The sequence below is a fragment of the Bufo gargarizans genome, chromosome 1, assembly GCF_014858855.1.
Source record: "Bufo gargarizans isolate SCDJY-AF-19 chromosome 1, ASM1485885v1, whole genome shotgun sequence".
Classification (NCBI taxonomy): domain Eukaryota; kingdom Metazoa; phylum Chordata; class Amphibia; order Anura; family Bufonidae; genus Bufo; species Bufo gargarizans.
The window spans coordinates 615097851-615114618 of NC_058080.1; the positions used below are offsets into that span (position 1 = coordinate 615097851).

General features: G+C 41.6%; 1 protein-coding gene across 1 annotated transcript in view; it reads right to left on the bottom strand.

Moving 5' to 3' along the window:
* Positions 1 to 968: 968 nt before the first annotated feature.
* Positions 969 to 16768, bottom strand: part of AP3S1 (adaptor related protein complex 3 subunit sigma 1) — a 78055-nt gene continuing 62255 nt past the window's right edge. The window contains exon 6 of the mRNA XM_044291175.1: positions 969 to 1323. Within this exon, the coding sequence (XP_044147110.1) occupies positions 1195 to 1323 (129 nt within the window). The 3' untranslated portion in view covers positions 969 to 1194. The remainder of the gene's footprint in view (positions 1324 to 16768) is intronic.

Genomic DNA, 16768 nt, shown 5'->3' on the forward strand with positions numbered 1-16768 from the left:
TATAGTGTGTGTAATACGTGTTTGCCTCTACAGCCAGATTTCTATATTGCACTTGCAGATTTAACCAGCTTAGTACAAGTACTTCATAATTCATAAAATATTTATTTTGCAGAACATCTAACATGAAACCATAACATTAAAGCAATTTATTACAGTGTTAAAATAGTTAATTTTTATTCAGCCAAAATCGGAAAAAAACAACCCCCCCAACAATGATAAACATTAGAATTAGACACTTTCCCCCTGACACAATAAACAAAGAGCCAATTACTTTGAAATGCACTGAAAATGGTATTTGTAACAAATCCATTCATTCTAAATATGGGCATAAATAATCTATCCAACAACCGAGGAACATACAGGAATGATGAAGATATGATTCATCCTAGAATAATAAAAATCATGTACTGTAAGAGGATACAAAACATAGCAACACTGGAAATTTAACAAAGTCATTTTTTTCTGTTCTTTTTTTATGTTAACACTTTCTCTGAACACGGCAGCGGCCAAGACACAAAAACATGCCTTAAGGGTGTTACACCATTTTGAAACACATTGCAGCCAGTAGCTTGCTCTGCTAGCAATCTTAGGCTACTTTCACACTAGCGTTCGGGTTTCCGTTCGTGAGCTCCGTTTGAAGGAGCTCACGAGCGGACCCGAACGCAGCCGTCCAGCCCTGATGCAGTCTGAATGGAGGCGGATCCGCTCAGACTGCATCAGTCTGGCGGCGTTCAGCCTCCGCTCCGCTCGCCTCCGCACGGACAGGCGGACAGCTGAACGCTGCTTGCAGCGTTCGGGTGTCCGCCTGGCCGTTCGGAGGCGTGCGGATCCGTCCAGACTTTCAATGTAAGTCAATGGGGACGGATCCGTTTGAAGATGCCACAATGTGGCTCAATCTTCAAGCGGATCCGTCCCCCATTGACTTTACATTGAAAGTCTGGACGGATCCGTCCCAGGCTATTTTCACACTTAGCTTTTTTTTGCTAATATAATGCAGACGGATCCGTTCTGAACGGAGCCTCCGTCTGCATTATTATGAGCGGATCCGTTCAGAACGGATCCGCCCGAACGCTAGTGTGAAAGTAGCCTTAAGTAAAGGGCAACATTCACATCCAACCCTAGCAGTTCCTTCACTTAGATGTATTTTCTTTTGGTAAACATATCTCAGCTTGAAAAAAAAAGTACAAAGGAATGCTATTTAAAAGAAGGCAAGTTTGGTACTTTTATACTGATGTCACCAATATTAATGTTTCTTGGGATCTCTGGAAGGTTCATATTCTTTACGGCAGACACTGCCCGTGCTGGAGCACCTGCAAATCCCGCCTGTGTACAGAGTAGAGGAAAAAAATAAGACATAGAAAAACAAGATCAATGTCATGGTCTCTTAATTCAGTTTACTTCATTTAAGTCTTAAAAGTTGCGGGGAGTCCCCTGGATTGCATGAAATTGGTTAATACGAGTTTAAGATTAGACGTGGGACAAAAGACGCATGAAATGTCAATATGAACAGTAATGTGATTATGGGAAGGCTCATGAGGTGCTGAGATGTTAATCATTTCCCCTGCCTATTAGGGTCTACTATACAAAGGTTAAGAGTAAAAGAAGTTCCTTTTCCTTATTATATGAATTTTTGCATTTCGAGTAGAAAAAGGCAGTAATGACATATGCAAACAATATCACAATATCCCACATACGACAATTGAGAACTACCGTTCAACAATTATTAGCATTTTAGTAAATACGTCTGAACGGAACAGATCTCTGGGCCCATCACAAGTACACTGTAGGAAGCAGTACGGTACAATAAGCTAAAGCGGTAATCACGGTTATCATTTCAGCATGTTAACACACATGTACTGTACCAGGTTACCTGTAATGTTGCTGCAAGGAAAGGGCCTATAATATAAATGAAATACGATAATCCAGATAAAATAGTACCATTGCTATAAATCCTCCCCTAAGAAGGTAGAAAGTTGATATATAACAAACCTTGTCGACCAGAATTGGCCTTTATAGAAAAAAATGCCTGTGTTTTAAAAAATGCAACAGAATATATATAAAGATGGCCACAATGAAATTCAATAGCAAACAGACCATAGTTGCCGATTACTATGTCTATAAGGCCCTACATTGGCAGAACTAAGATGGAAGGGCATTCAACTGGTTGACAATGTAAGGCGAGAAACCGTAGCCATCCATACCTGCAACAGTGGGAACAGTGGGTATTTCTGTATTTTTCAAATATTTTTCAGTTTATATCCCTTTAATGTTAAATGGATGGAGTTCATATAGGTCACCATATCCAGTATACTGTTTATTAACATACCAAGATATTTATAAGATTATTCAGGAGACATAAGACCCCAGTGAATTTAATAGCAAAATATAATTTTTATTCTGGTGAAATATCAGTGGATGTAACTTGTTCACGATGTCAGTAGATACTAACAAAAAGCTCTTTTCCAAACAATTATTTTTTCCGCAAATCACATTAAGGAACAGGACAATAAGGGTTTGTCACAACTAACATGCGCTAACTGGTTCTAACAGGCTCATGAAGCTTGGATGAAATGGGGATGGAAAAGGGTTCAAAGAGCATGACGATCATAAGCTACCTCAATGACGAAAAAAAATGAAAAGAAGTAGAGAAAGAAAACAAAATGAAGTCTGCAAGTATATCACTATAAGGCCAAACTGATTGTGAAGACTTGTTTCATTTAAAGCTATGGATTCACGAGGATAGGAATGTAAAGAGATGATCATATACTATTTCAAATTTGTATGCCAGATCCACAAAATATAAAAAAAAAAAAATATATAATATATGTAAAAAAATAATAATTTGAGATTAAAGGAAATAAACAAGACTACAAGCACATTGCCGAGTGTAAATTCAAAGGTAAATACTTCAAAACAGCTCCCACCCATTAAGGCATGGACTACATAACACCTCTGAAGGGGTCCTGTGGTATCTGGCATCAAGACGTTAGAAGCCAATCATTTAGAGCATAACCATTTTCTTTTTTATATACTATAAAGGTGTGGTGCCACCATTAAATAAATCTGTTACCAAGATTTTGGAATATTATCTGCTGTAATACATGAGAAGTATTTCAGATTAAGGCTACTTTCACACTGGCGTTTCTGGGTCCGCTTGTGAGATCCGTTTCAGGTCTCAAACGGCCCAAAACGGATCAGTTCAGCCCCAATGCATTCTGAATGGATAAGGATCTGTTCAGAATGCATCAGTTTGCCTCCGTTCAGCCTCCATTCCGCGCTGGAGGAGGACACCATAACGCTGCTTGCAGCGCTTTGATGTCCGCCTGACGATGCAGAGCCAAACGGATCCGTCCTGACTCACAATGTAAGTCAAAGGGGACGGATCCGTTTTCACTGACACAATATGGTGCAATTGAATCTGCCTCCCATTGACTTTATGTGCAAGTCAAAACGGATCCGTTTGTTCATGGTAATGCAAACGGATACGTTCTGAACGGATACAAGCGTTTGCATTATAGGTGCGGATCCGTCTGTGCAGATACAAGACGGATCTGCACCTAACGCAGGTGTAAAAGTAGCCTAAGAGGCCAGCATTTAAAGCTGTGCTGAAATAGACAGTCAGGACTGCTGCGCATGTGTACAAGTCCTCTCCATTATGTTAGCACAGCAGTTCAGACTATGTATTTCAGCCCAGCTTTTTAGTGCTGCAGAAAAATAAATAAAATGGTCATATGGTCTCCTTAGCTGCAGTACTACTTATGTATTCTCTTTAAATATTATTTTTAATATAATGCAGCGTGAAAAACTAGTTACTTTTGCATTTTACGTAAACATGCTCCAGTTGTGAGATATTCTCTTTACTTCTTTATAATGAGGCCTCCTGATGTTTAATCTGTATAGTAATGTGCACGTCCACCTACCAAGGTGGTCGCACATGCTCAGTTCCATCCCTCAACTGCCACCAGCTCTAATTATTGTTAGAAGCTGTGAAAGTTACAGGGAGAAAGCTGTAACGCAAAATTAAAGTAAAACTACAAGTCATGTAAATTGAGAGGTATGGTCATCAGGGATTGGTTTTGTATTACCAGCAAACTCAACAGATGCTCAACAGCATATCTAGGAAATTTTGGGGGCCAAGTCTGCACTGTGAACTATTTGTCAGGTTCCTCATTACATTTCTAGACAATTTTTGCATTGTGGCAGAATGCATTATCCTGCTGAAAGAGGCACCTATTAGAGAATATCATTATGAAGGGGTTTACTTGGTCTGTGACAATACTTATAGAGGACCTTTCACCACTCCTGACATGCCTGTTTAATAGCAACATGCATTGCCCATGTAATACAATTCTGGAGCACCTATTCTTATGTCTCTATGTTGTGCCATCCCTTTATTATTTCAACTAGAAGTTATGAATGAATTGCTAGTAGCCTGCAGTTAAGGTACAGAGGGAGGTAACCAGTTTGGAGAGATGGGGCTGTGCAGGTACACACCCCTAACTCTCCAATCAGTGCTGCCATTCAGACTGTTCCGATGTACACACCCAACTGTACCCTTACTGCAGGCTGCTAGCAATTCATTCATAACTGCTAGCAATTCATTCATAACTTTTAGTAGAAATAATAAAGGAATGGCACATCATAGAGCAATAAGAATAGATGTTCCAGAGTTGTTATTACATGGGGAATGCATGGAACTATTAAAACAGGCATGTCAGGAGAGGTGACAGGTCCTCTTTAAGTAGGTGGTATACAAATTGCTAATTTTCAGCAAAATTGTACACTTACAAATTCAGGGCTCCATCCCATTTACTAGGTGCAAAAGATGTGATGCCATGGTGCCTTACTTTTAGTTCCTGCCCCTCCCCACATGCTCAAGAGATCCGGCCAAGATTCTTCAGCCTGTACCGATCCTGAAGCCTACAGCTAGCATGCATTAAAGCACCCATGGCCACCCACTATCACTGAGCCATGCAGACAAGCCAAGAAACAGTACTGCTGGCTTAAAAAAGACAGATGGCAACAGTGTGGACCAACTACCTACTTAGGACTGTGTTGTCCTATTTTGGGCCACTTTTAGTAGGCACTAACCTCCGCTTACAAGGAACACCCACAACACTTACGGCTTTAGGGAACCTTTGACCCAGTCGCCTAGCCATCACAGTTTGCACCTTGTTGCTCAAATCTTTATGCTTACACATTTTTACAGTTTCCAACACATCAAATTTAAAGAGTACCTGTCACCACAAAATCCAATGCAATCGGAAAGCATCAAGTTCTAGAGCAGTAAAAGCTGAGAAGATTGATATATTGTTTTCTGGAGAAAGATTCAATAAAACCTGTAATTTACACATTTATATCTTTGACTTTTCCACCTCCTAAGAGCAGCATCAGTACAGGGGGGAGGTGTTCACAGTGACTGATAGCATTGTGTGTATACAGAGATAGCTGTCAGTTACTGATAACACCTCCTCCCTGTACCGATAGCTGTTCACAGGAAGTGGAAAAAGCAAAAAGATATAAATGTATAAATTACAAGTGTTACTGAATCTTTTCAAAACAAAAATATATATCAATCTGCTCAGCATCTCCTGCTCTTTAACATGGTGCTTACAGATTGCATTGCATTTTCTGGTGACAGGTCCTCTTTAAGACCTAATCATTCACTTGCTGTCAATGTATCCCACTCCTTGAATGGTGCCATTTTAGCAAGATAACCAAAGTTATTCCCTTTACTAGTCGGTTTTAATACTATGGCTGATAATCGATTTACTATGTGTATATGGGATATAATACCTAAACCCTTGCACTTCAACTGAACCAAACAGTGTTGTATTATAATGAGGTAAAGTACATTAATATATTTTAAAGCGCATCTGTTACCACAATCAGCACTATTACACCTGATAGAATCAATCATTGGGACTAAAATAAACTGGTGGACGAGACTTAAGGTACAGCGCTGTGCATATATGGCGGGCTGATTGGGTGGGTGCAGGAGCTGCGCCTGCCTGATCAGTGGCAGGGGTCCGGCAGTCACTGATAGCCGGACCCCTGCTGTATGCGCCGGCATTGGTGAAAATACCAATGCCGGCGCATTAACCCTCACACTGCCGTGGTCAGCGCTGACCGCAGCACATGCGAGATTCTGCTGGGTGTGGGGTGGCCATCGGGTCCCCGCACTACTGTGACTTCCTTAGGCGTCCTTTTCCCAAAATAAAATAAAAATTATTGTAAACTAGACATATTAGGTATATTAGCCCCTACACAAGACAGTCGTCCTCCCCCCCCCCAAAAAAAAAAAATATGGCTTTCAGAGACACTAAAAATGTTTTTTTTTTTTTTTTTAAATGCTTTATCATGTGAAACTGAAACAAACAACCAAATAATATTTGGTATTGCTCTATAAAAATACCACATGATCTAACCTGTGCCATTTTTTGCTACTTTGCCTTACAAAAAGTGTAATATAGAGCAACCAAAAATCATATGTACCCTAAAATAGTACCAACAAAACTGCCACATTATCCTGTAGTTTCCAAAATTGTGTCTTTTTTGGTAGTTTCTACTCTAGGGGTGCATCAGGGGGTGTTCAAATGTGACATGGCAACTTAAAATTATCCGAGTGAAATCCGCCTTCCAAAAATCATATGGCGCTCCTTTCTTCTGCGCCCTGCCGTGTGCCCGTACAGCAGTTTAAATAGTAATCGTAAAAAAAGAAGATAAGAAACTCTGTGCATCTTATTAGAGAAAAATGCATTTTCCCACGTATCAAGTTCCTATCCTCTCCCTTTCATCGCCTCCATAAAGGAGACTTCCAAAACGCGCCAAAAAAGCCAACAAAATAAGTCTTACCTTATTGCTGCCATTCCAGTGTGCACTGTAGCCATGACATCTCCAACAATCCCATGTGATCACTGAGGCAAATCGCCAGCCTCAGCTGTCATGTGGGACATTTAGAGATGCCATCACTGCATCTCTGTAGGAATGACAGAATGACATGCTGTCCATAGCAGTCAATGGAAAAGGAAGGAGGAGGCAAAGATACACATATCTTAATGCTCTTTATTTTTACTATCACACTTTAGTGATGGAATCAAAGATACAATGCACAGTACAGATGTATAATGTCCTCAATGCTACTGCTTAAGAGGGTGTGATGTAGGGATAAAGGTACAGGATCACCTCTACTCTCTGTGTGATTTGTATGGAAGACATCATACAAGTTATCTCCTTGTCCTCCTCCTCACAGTCTTCTATGGGCAACTGTAATCTGATCACTCAGTGAAGCTAAAAAGTTGTCTCCTCTCTAAAGACAGATCTGCAAATTCAGTGAACCTGATCAGTGAATTCAAAGTGAGCAAACAGTTTATAAAGTGGAGGGAGAAAGAAGAAAATAACCTGACAAGTGGCAACAGAAGATTTTTTCTCTAATTAGATATAGTCTAACGTTCCTTATCTTCACTTATACTATTGATTTCCGAAAAGTTGTGTATAATGGGATGAACACTTTTAAAAGGATATTCCAGTGGGGAGGGGAAAGATTTTAAATGGCCATGAAATGGTAAAAAGATCAGCTAGACTAGTTTATTTTTTTAAACCATTTCGGCCATTTTTTCTACTGAACTAGCCTTTTAAACTGTGCCATCAGTATATGTTACCACAAAATTGGATTTTCTATAAGTCTGTTATGGGTAGAGAACTGAAAAGATACTGGACACTGTGGTCCCTTCTCATTTCTGGAAAAGCAAAACGTTTCTAAATCTTTCTGGTGGGAATGATTCGCTTTTTTCTCCCTTTTGGTAACCTTCAATTGGTGTGGCCCCATTTCTATATTATATCTTCCCATTAATTAAATTTAACGGAATGCCTGATTACATCCCCCGTGCTCACACATGAAAGAGGACAAAACGCAAGAACAAAGAGTCTTAATTAAAGAGAGTAAACCAAGTGATAACTAGCTCCCTCTTTAATGTAATAACTAAATTGTAGCAAAACATTAGGCAAGTCTTCTACTAGAATGCAAAAAAAAAGTAGATGATGAACAAAAAAAGGCATGAAATGTTGCAATATCTAGTGAAGGAAAGGTTAGTAAAACAAAAAAAAAAAAAGTTACAAAATCAGCAGTAATAATGCCTGTGTGGCTGGCAGTTTTATGAATTTAGGGTTAGGGATGTCTGGCCTAAATATACGGTAATGTCATTGACATCATTTTGCTTTGCCTTTCTCAGTGTCAGATATATTTCGGCAGCAGTACCTTGATCTACCTGTCCTGTCTGGGAGATTGAAAGATAAAACTCTGCAAGAGAGAAGAATGGAATAAACAACAAAAAAAAAAAAAAAGTTTATATGAACAATTTCTTCTCTGGGGTTAGCTAAAGAACAAATCCATAGTAGGCTAGTTTCACACTAGCGACAGCCTTCTCCGGCAGGCTGTTCCGGCGTAGTTTTCGATCGCCCGCCTCTCGGCATGTTTGCCGTGCTGCTGCCGGACCTCCGGCCTGCCCCTATTATAGTGATTAGGGTTGTCACGATACCCACATTTTGATTGCGCAGTTTTTTTTTTCTGTTACGGCGTTCAACACATTTTTTAAAAATATTTAAATAGTTTGAACCTTTCGGACGTGGCAATATGTAATATGTTTATTTTTATAAATTTTATATGTAAAATTGAGAAAGGGGGGTGATTTATACACATTCTCCCTGCTGCCCTGGGCTTTGTACACACAGCAGCAGGGAGATTACCATAGCAGCCAGGGCTTCAGTAGCGTCCTGGCTGCCATGGTAACGATCGGAGCCCCACGATTACACTGCTAGGGTTCCGATCAAAACTTCCACTGCACCACCAATAAAGAGGGCGGAGGGGACCCTGTGGCCACTGCCACCAATGATTATAATACTATGGGGGGGGGGGCGCACTGCGCCACCAATGACTAATACTGGGGTCGGGAGGGCACACTGGGCAACCAATGTTTTAATTACTGGGGGGGGGGGGGGAGGCGCAAACTGACACCAATGAAGATAATTAACGTTTAATACAGATACAGGAGGCGGGTGCCGGTGGCAGAATCATATAGCTGGCACCCGCCTCCTGTATCTGTATCAAAAGTTAGTTATCTTCACTGGTGCTCCACTGTGCTGCTGAGGAGAACATTGCGCGTGCTGAGAGCAGCAGAACGTGCCATGTTCTGTGATACTAGGCTTATCGGTAAAAGGCAATTCCCAGTAGCGAATCGATACTGATACAAAATAATCGATTGGGTATCGATTATTCGATACCCGGTATAAACCTAATAGTGAATGGGGCCAGAGCGGATTTCCAGCGGCGCACTAGCATAGATCCGGCAGGCTGTTCCCCCGCCGGAACAGCCTGCCGGAGAAGGCTGCAGCTAGTGTGAAAGTAGCCAAATATAAGACACCCATGGGACTGTGTCACTATAGCTTGATAATTGGAAACTGGACATCCAGGATTATATGATTTGATATCTGAAATAAATATTTTCACATTACTCCAGCAAATGTGTGGCAAATTTGAAAAAAAGTAAAGAGCCATGAAGTTGCATACTGTACAAAACGTGAAAAATATGTCAACCCAGGGTCACCATTTCCAACATGTGCTTTAGTTAACGTAGTCATTACAGAACATTCAGCATCTAAACACGGTAGAGGCAGCCATTTTTCCTCAATGTAGGCCTATAGAAATCCAAACTGCTCCACTGCAAAATACTGTAATAACCATTACCAAGTCACTAATACTGATTCAGTCTGCAAAATGGCTGCCATCACGAGTATAGATGAAGTGCACTATAACCATTCAGAAGGGACAGTTATAAACATATATACAAAATGGAAACAGAGTAAGCCAAGAACAAACAGATTAGATGTTCCTGCAAACATGTGATCTTAAATATTTTGAGAAAGAGCGCCATGAAGTCAAATTAACTAAAGAGAAGTAAATTACGCAATGAACACAGACACTCAACCATTAAAAGGAGTTTTGCGGTATTTTTTTATTTTTATTTTTTTACACCAAATTCCTGCAGCATGGATCCCGAGATAGAAGATTCATACTTTCCTGCTCTACCCTCTTCCAGTGGTCCGTGCTTCCTCTGCTCTTGACATCTTCCGGTCCTGGCAGTGTTTACATCCGGCTGGGCATAGTCACATCCACCGCTCCAGCCAATGACTCGCTTCAGCGGTGATGTGGCCACAAGCAGCATGAAGCAGAGAAGTATGAATCTTCTCTTTCAGGGGCCATGCTGTGGGAACTTGTTAAAAAAAATAAAAAATTCACCCGAAAACCCCTTTAATAAATACGTATTAATAAATAAAATGATCAAAACCATATTCAGTTTACCTAAATGCCATAGGGTTAACCCATGAAATGTATTACTATGCGCTGAATAGGGCATTTCAAATAAAGCATTATTGCCATATACCTTTTATAAAAAAATTGCTAAGTTTTTCATTTGTTTTCCATTTTTCTCTCTGCTGAAATGCTGGCTCACCTTCTCCTGCATTCAGGGGTAGACCAGAAATGCTCACTAGCTTCCATGCTTTCTTCCTCCTCGCAGTGCAGTAGTGATCTCATAGTGAACTGGCCTAAATATACATCTACGCTAGACAACAGAGAAAGAGATACCATAGTGCAATACAGGAGAGGAAGGGGTTAATAGGAGCTGACTGCAAGGCACTCCTGGGAGATGCAGGTGCTCGTCACATGGGATGAGCTGCTGCCCAACCAGAAACCGTGAAAAGGCAAGAGCAGCTTGTCCGAAGTGAATGGGACGAGCAGCTGTAGTTCAACTGCACCGCCACTACAAGGGGGGCGGCGTGCAGTTAAATTCTGAAGAGGATGCAGCCTTATTTACAAGAGCACAGTGACCCCTTTAAACAGCTGACCGGTGGGGGTGCTGGGAGTCAGACCAACACCGATGTGATACTGATGACCAATCTTGAGATAGGTCATGAAAATTAGACACCTGGAAAACCCCTCAACCCTCAGCCCCTTCAGCAGACTGGAAAAAGTTGGTAAAAAAAAAATACAAAATGTTTGGCATTAGCAATACACTGTCAGGCAGATAATATATACATGGAATTGCAGCCAGTAGGGTTCGCCCCTTTGACAGTGACCTTCACAGTACCCCGCCGCCTTAACAGTGACCTCACAGTACCCTGCTGCCTTAACAGTAAACTTCACAGCAGTTGGCCCTTTAATAGTGGCCCCTACCTCCTTAACAGCGCCGCCCCTTTAACAATGACCTCCACAGCACCCTGACCCTTTAATGCTAGGGCTACACGACGACACGTGTCGCACAACATTTTGTCTCAACAATTTTTAGAATGATAGGCTATGGTGTCGCACTGCAACATGTGACATGCTGCGACTGCCACACGACAGTTGCAAAAAATCCATGTCACAGTGCAACACTATAGACTATCATTATGAAATTGTCGTTCGACATCAATGTTGCGCGACACATGCAGCAGTGTAGTTGTACCATATGTGTCATATTGCACCACACATGTCGCCGTGTAGCCCTAGCCTAAAGCTGACCTACAGCAGTGAAGAAAAATGGCTGGGTTGCTATAGAAACCGGGAGTAAAACTGTGTGCATGTGGAGACTAAGGACCTGCGAGCTTCTATTGGCTGATAAGGGACCTGTGACCGTGTATATGGCAGTTGGGATATGAAGAAAAAGACTTGCAGGCTTGTATTGGCTAATGCAGGTATTTTTGGGGAATATCTCAGGAACGATACATCGTAGAAAGCTGTGACCCCCACAAGAATTATTTCCAGGTAGCAAGGGATGTGTATACCAAGTTTCGTTGAAATCGGTGGTTGCGTTTTTTTTAGTGATCGCGGAACATACATGCATATATAAAAATACATATACACTCACCTAAAGAATTATTAGGAACACCATACTAATACGGTATTGGACCCCCTTTTGCCTTCAGAACTGCCTTAATTCTACGTGGCATTGATTCAACAAGGTGCGGATAGCATTCTTTAGAAATGTTGGCCCATATTGATAGGATAGCATCTTGCAGTTGATGGAATTTTGAGGGATGCACATCCAGGGCACGAAGCTCACGTTCCACCACATCCCAAAGATGCTCTATTGGGTTGAGATCTGGTGACTGTGGGGGCCATTTTAGTACAGTGAACTCATTGTCATGTTCAAGACACCAATTTGAAATGATTCGAGCTTTGTGACATGGTGCATTATCCTGCTGGAAGTAGCCATCAGAGGATGGGTACATGGTGGTCATGAAGGGATGGACATGGTCAGAAACAATGCTCAGGTAGCCCGTGGCATTTAAACGATGGCCAATTGGCACTAGGGGGCCTAAAGTGTGCCCAGAAAACATCCCCCACACCATTACACCACCACCACCAGCCTGCACAGTGGTAACAAGGCATGATGGATACATGTTCTCATTCTGTTTACGCCAAATTCGGACTCTCCCATTTGAATGTCTCAACAGAAATTGAGACTCAGACCAGGCAACATTTTTCCAGTCTTCAACAGTCCAATTTTGGTGAGCTCGTGCAAATTGTAACCTCTTTTTCCTATTTGTAGTGGAGATGAGTGGTACCCGGTGGGGTCTTCTGATGTTGTAGCCCACCTTTCTTTCCCATTCTGACATTCAGTTTGGAGTTCAGGAGATTGTCTTGACCAGGACCACAACCCTACATGCATTGAAGCAACTGCCATGTGATTGGTTGACTAGATAATCGCATTAATGAGAAATACAACAGGTGTTCCTAATAATTCTTTAGGTGAGTGTATACGTCCTTTTGTATATATACAGATAAGCTCTTTACAGGAGAGGCTTTGAAAGTCATCAGGTATCTCTGTGCTGGATCACTCGCTATCATGTTTAACGTTTTAGTGGGAAAAGAAAACCGTGACATCACTAGAGGCACCCTTCCTTTTTTGTATTGAATGAATGAGCGGTATCTGTGCTATTTATTTCATTGGGTTCTCTGTATCCAGCTTGGTCTAAAAAGGTCAAAATCAAAGCAAAATCTCTGCAAATGGTCTGTAAATCACCAACATACATCTATAGGCATTTATGTAATTTGAGGTCACTAGCATCAAAGCAATCATGTGAGCAGGGTTTTTTTTTCAAAATTTGGCACCAGTATTTTTTTTTTGTGAAATAATCTTGATTTCACTCAATAATAAATAATAAATTTTACACATACAAAATATGAATGGGGTTTCTGGAAATTAGTCATTGATGATGTGTCTACAGGATAGGTCATCAATATCAGATCAGCAGGGGTCTAAATACTAGCACCACCAAGTATTAGCTATTTTCACAGTCTACAGCTCCGTTCAGTGTCACTACAGCACTGCTCCCATTCCGAAGAGTAGGTCATCAATAGTTAAGTCCCACAAAGGCCCTTTAAAGAGAAACTGTCACCATGAAATGCAATGTTATCTGCAAGCAGCATGTTATAGGGCAAGAGGAGCGGAGTAGATTGATATATAGTTTTATGGGAAAGGATTAAGCAAAAAATGGAATTCATACATTTTTCTCTCTGCTCTTTCTGGACTCCAGATGTAAATGAGGCCATCTTGGTAAATGATAGCATGCTGTGTGTGTACAGAGACAGCTGTCAATCACTAGGACGGACCCACTGTACAACATAAAAGAGCAGAGATACTGTATATTATGTATAAATGACAAGTCTTGCTGAATCTTTTCCCACAAAACTATAATCAATCAATCTGCTCAGCTCATCCTGCTCTATAATATGCTACCTGCAGACTGCACTGCATTTTGTGGTGACAGATTCTCTTTAAATTTGAACAAAGCTAACCATAAGTGACTGAAATAGTGATCATCTTCAACTGCACAGTGGTAGGAATTCCTTTCAATGTTTTTCAACTTAGAATTTTAAAATATATAAAACATATGACTTGGCTTTAGGTCCCAGGAATTAACACACATGAATCCAGAGACTGGCCTGGTTCTTCAAGAACAGATGTTTCACCAAAATAATGAACATATTGAGTGCAAATGGTTAGCCTCCTCTGAAGCACAGTTCATCCCTGCTACACCATCTCAGGGGGGCAGTCGGTTCATATTTTGTAATCAACTGAGGGGAAAGGGGAGGGAGAATTGGTTTTACAATCTCATATCCCTGAATTGTGGTTTCCCTGTGGGAAGTATGTATCATGTGCAAACAATTCCAAGTGAAAGACACGAGAAACTACAAAAACAACAACATCTGACGATAAGTAATTAATATATATTGACATTGCAGGAATGTTAATATTTGGGTAGTTCATGTCACTTGTCAGGAGTGAATATACAAATAGAATAAGCGGGTGCAGTACAGAGGCGAAGTACAAGTTCGTAATTCAAATGTTCGTGTTTATTCAAACATAAGGTCAAACAAAAAACACTCTTTGCAGGGTTGGTGTTTGTTCACACACAGAGTAGAAAGTTCATGATTAACAAAAAAACATCACCTTGTCGGCGGTTCTACCTCCAGCAGTCTAACTGCAGGCTTTAGGTGGCCTGCTCTCCTAACACACTGGTCTCAGCTTTTCAGCCCAGCACATGGCTCAGATCACAACACACAGGGCCTTCTGTGGTGCTGAGCCCGGCTGCCTTTTTAAGGATAGCCAGGTACTGTCAAAACCCGGCCTGGAACATGGGGAGTAGTCACCCACCCAGCACTTTGACTACTCCCAATAAGAGCTGTCCCGGATCAGCTATTTACAGCCATACTAAATAGCAAAAGTGTCAATCAGCATTAGCTGCCGCTGACACATGAAAATACCGGCTCTTATCCCACATCCGCACTTTACTCGACCTGGAGTCTGGAAAAATCCTTGTACATGCCCTCATTATCTCCCGCCTAGACTACTGTAACATCCTCCTTCCATCTAGCACTCTCGCACCCCTCCAATCTACCCTCAACTCTGCAGCCTGACTAATCCACCTCTCACTCTGTTACTCCTCTGCCACTCCCCTCTGCCAATCCCTTAACTGGCTCCCCATTGCCCAGCGAATTCAGTTCAAAATACTAACAACTACATACAAGGCCGTCCACAACTTGTCCCCTCTATACATCTCTGAGCTACTTTCCTGATACATCCCCACACATAATCTCCAATCCTCACAAGACTTCCTTCTCTCCTCTCCTTACAATCGTCTCCAGGATTTTTCCCGTGCATCCCCCATACTCTGGAACTCTCTACCCCAACACATCAGACTCTCACCTACAGTGGAATCCTTCAAAAGAAACCTGAAAACCCACCTCTTCAGACAAGCCTACAACCAGTGACCCTGCTGCCTCTATACCGCCATGACCAGCTTTATCCTCACCTACTATGTCCTTCCTCTATACCGCATAGATTGTAAGCCCTCATGGGTAGAGACCCCTCTCCTTTGCGAGTTTGTAACTCGTCTTGTTCATGCTTAGCGCCATTGTCTGTATTATGTATGTGCACCCCTTTTCACATGTTCAGCGACATGGAATGAATGGCGCTTTAACAATAAATAATAATGACAACAACAAGTAGTTGTTTTCTCTCCATTAGTGGCATAACTTCAATGGAGGGGCCCGGAGGGAGGAGGGGACAAGCTCCAGACTTCCTCTCCTCCCAAAATGAAAGCACTGCATTTTCATGCAGTTGCCACAAGGGGGAGCTCAGTGCAAAGAGATTATTACAGTACCTTTATAAATTCCTGTGCATTGGGCTCCCCCTAGTGGTGGTTGTTGGCAGCCAGTTCTGTAATATATTATTTGAAGGGAAGCAGTGATTTAGAGCTGTATGTTGGCAATATATCAATGTATTTAGGTCAGCTGTCTTGTGTAAATACACAGAAATATGCTGTGCAAAGTGAAGCACCTTTTCCGATACAGAAGTCTGCCACCTGCTCAGCGATCTTCATCCCTGTATTGTACATGCACCGAACACGCTGCCATGAGACTTCAGGTGAGTACATTGCTTCTTTCACACTAGCGCTAAAGCAATCTAGCAGGCTGATCTGGCAGAGGAACAGGCTGCTGGAGTTCTCAGGATACAGCACAGTTGGATAGCATAGACTATAATGGGATCTGGCGAGAATCCAGCCATAAAAATAAAAAATAAATTGCTGCATGCAACAGTTTTCGTCCGGCCAAATTCTGGCATATAGGGCTAAAGTGCATCCAGAGTATTCGGGAGCAGCCTGTCAGATTGCTTTAGCGCACGTGTGAACATAGCCTAAGGGTACTTTCACACTAGCGTTTTTGTTTTGCGGTATTGAGTTCCATCCTAGGGGCTCAATACCGGAAAAAAACTGATCAGTTTTATCCTAATGCATTCTGAATGGAGAGCATTCCGTTCAGTATGCATCAGGATGTCTTCAGTTCAGTCCCTCTCACGTTTTTGGCCGGAGAAAATACTGCAGCATTTTGCAGCTTTCTCCCGCTTTTGCGCAGACCATTAAATCTGTGAAAAATAAATAAATACCGGATCCGTTTTTTCCAGATGACAACCGGAAAGACGGATCCGGTACTGCAATGCATTTGTGAGACGGCTCTGCATCCAGATCCATCTCATAAATGCATCCGTTTGCGTCCAGATGGCTGGATCCGGCAGGCAGTTCCGGTGCCGGAACTGCCTGCCGGAATCCTCTGCCACAAGTGTGAAAGTACCCTTAGATCAGCACAAACTACTACAAATTATATTTGTAATTGTAGACATCTATATAAAAATTATAAAAAGTAATATAAAAAAGTATTATTTGCAAC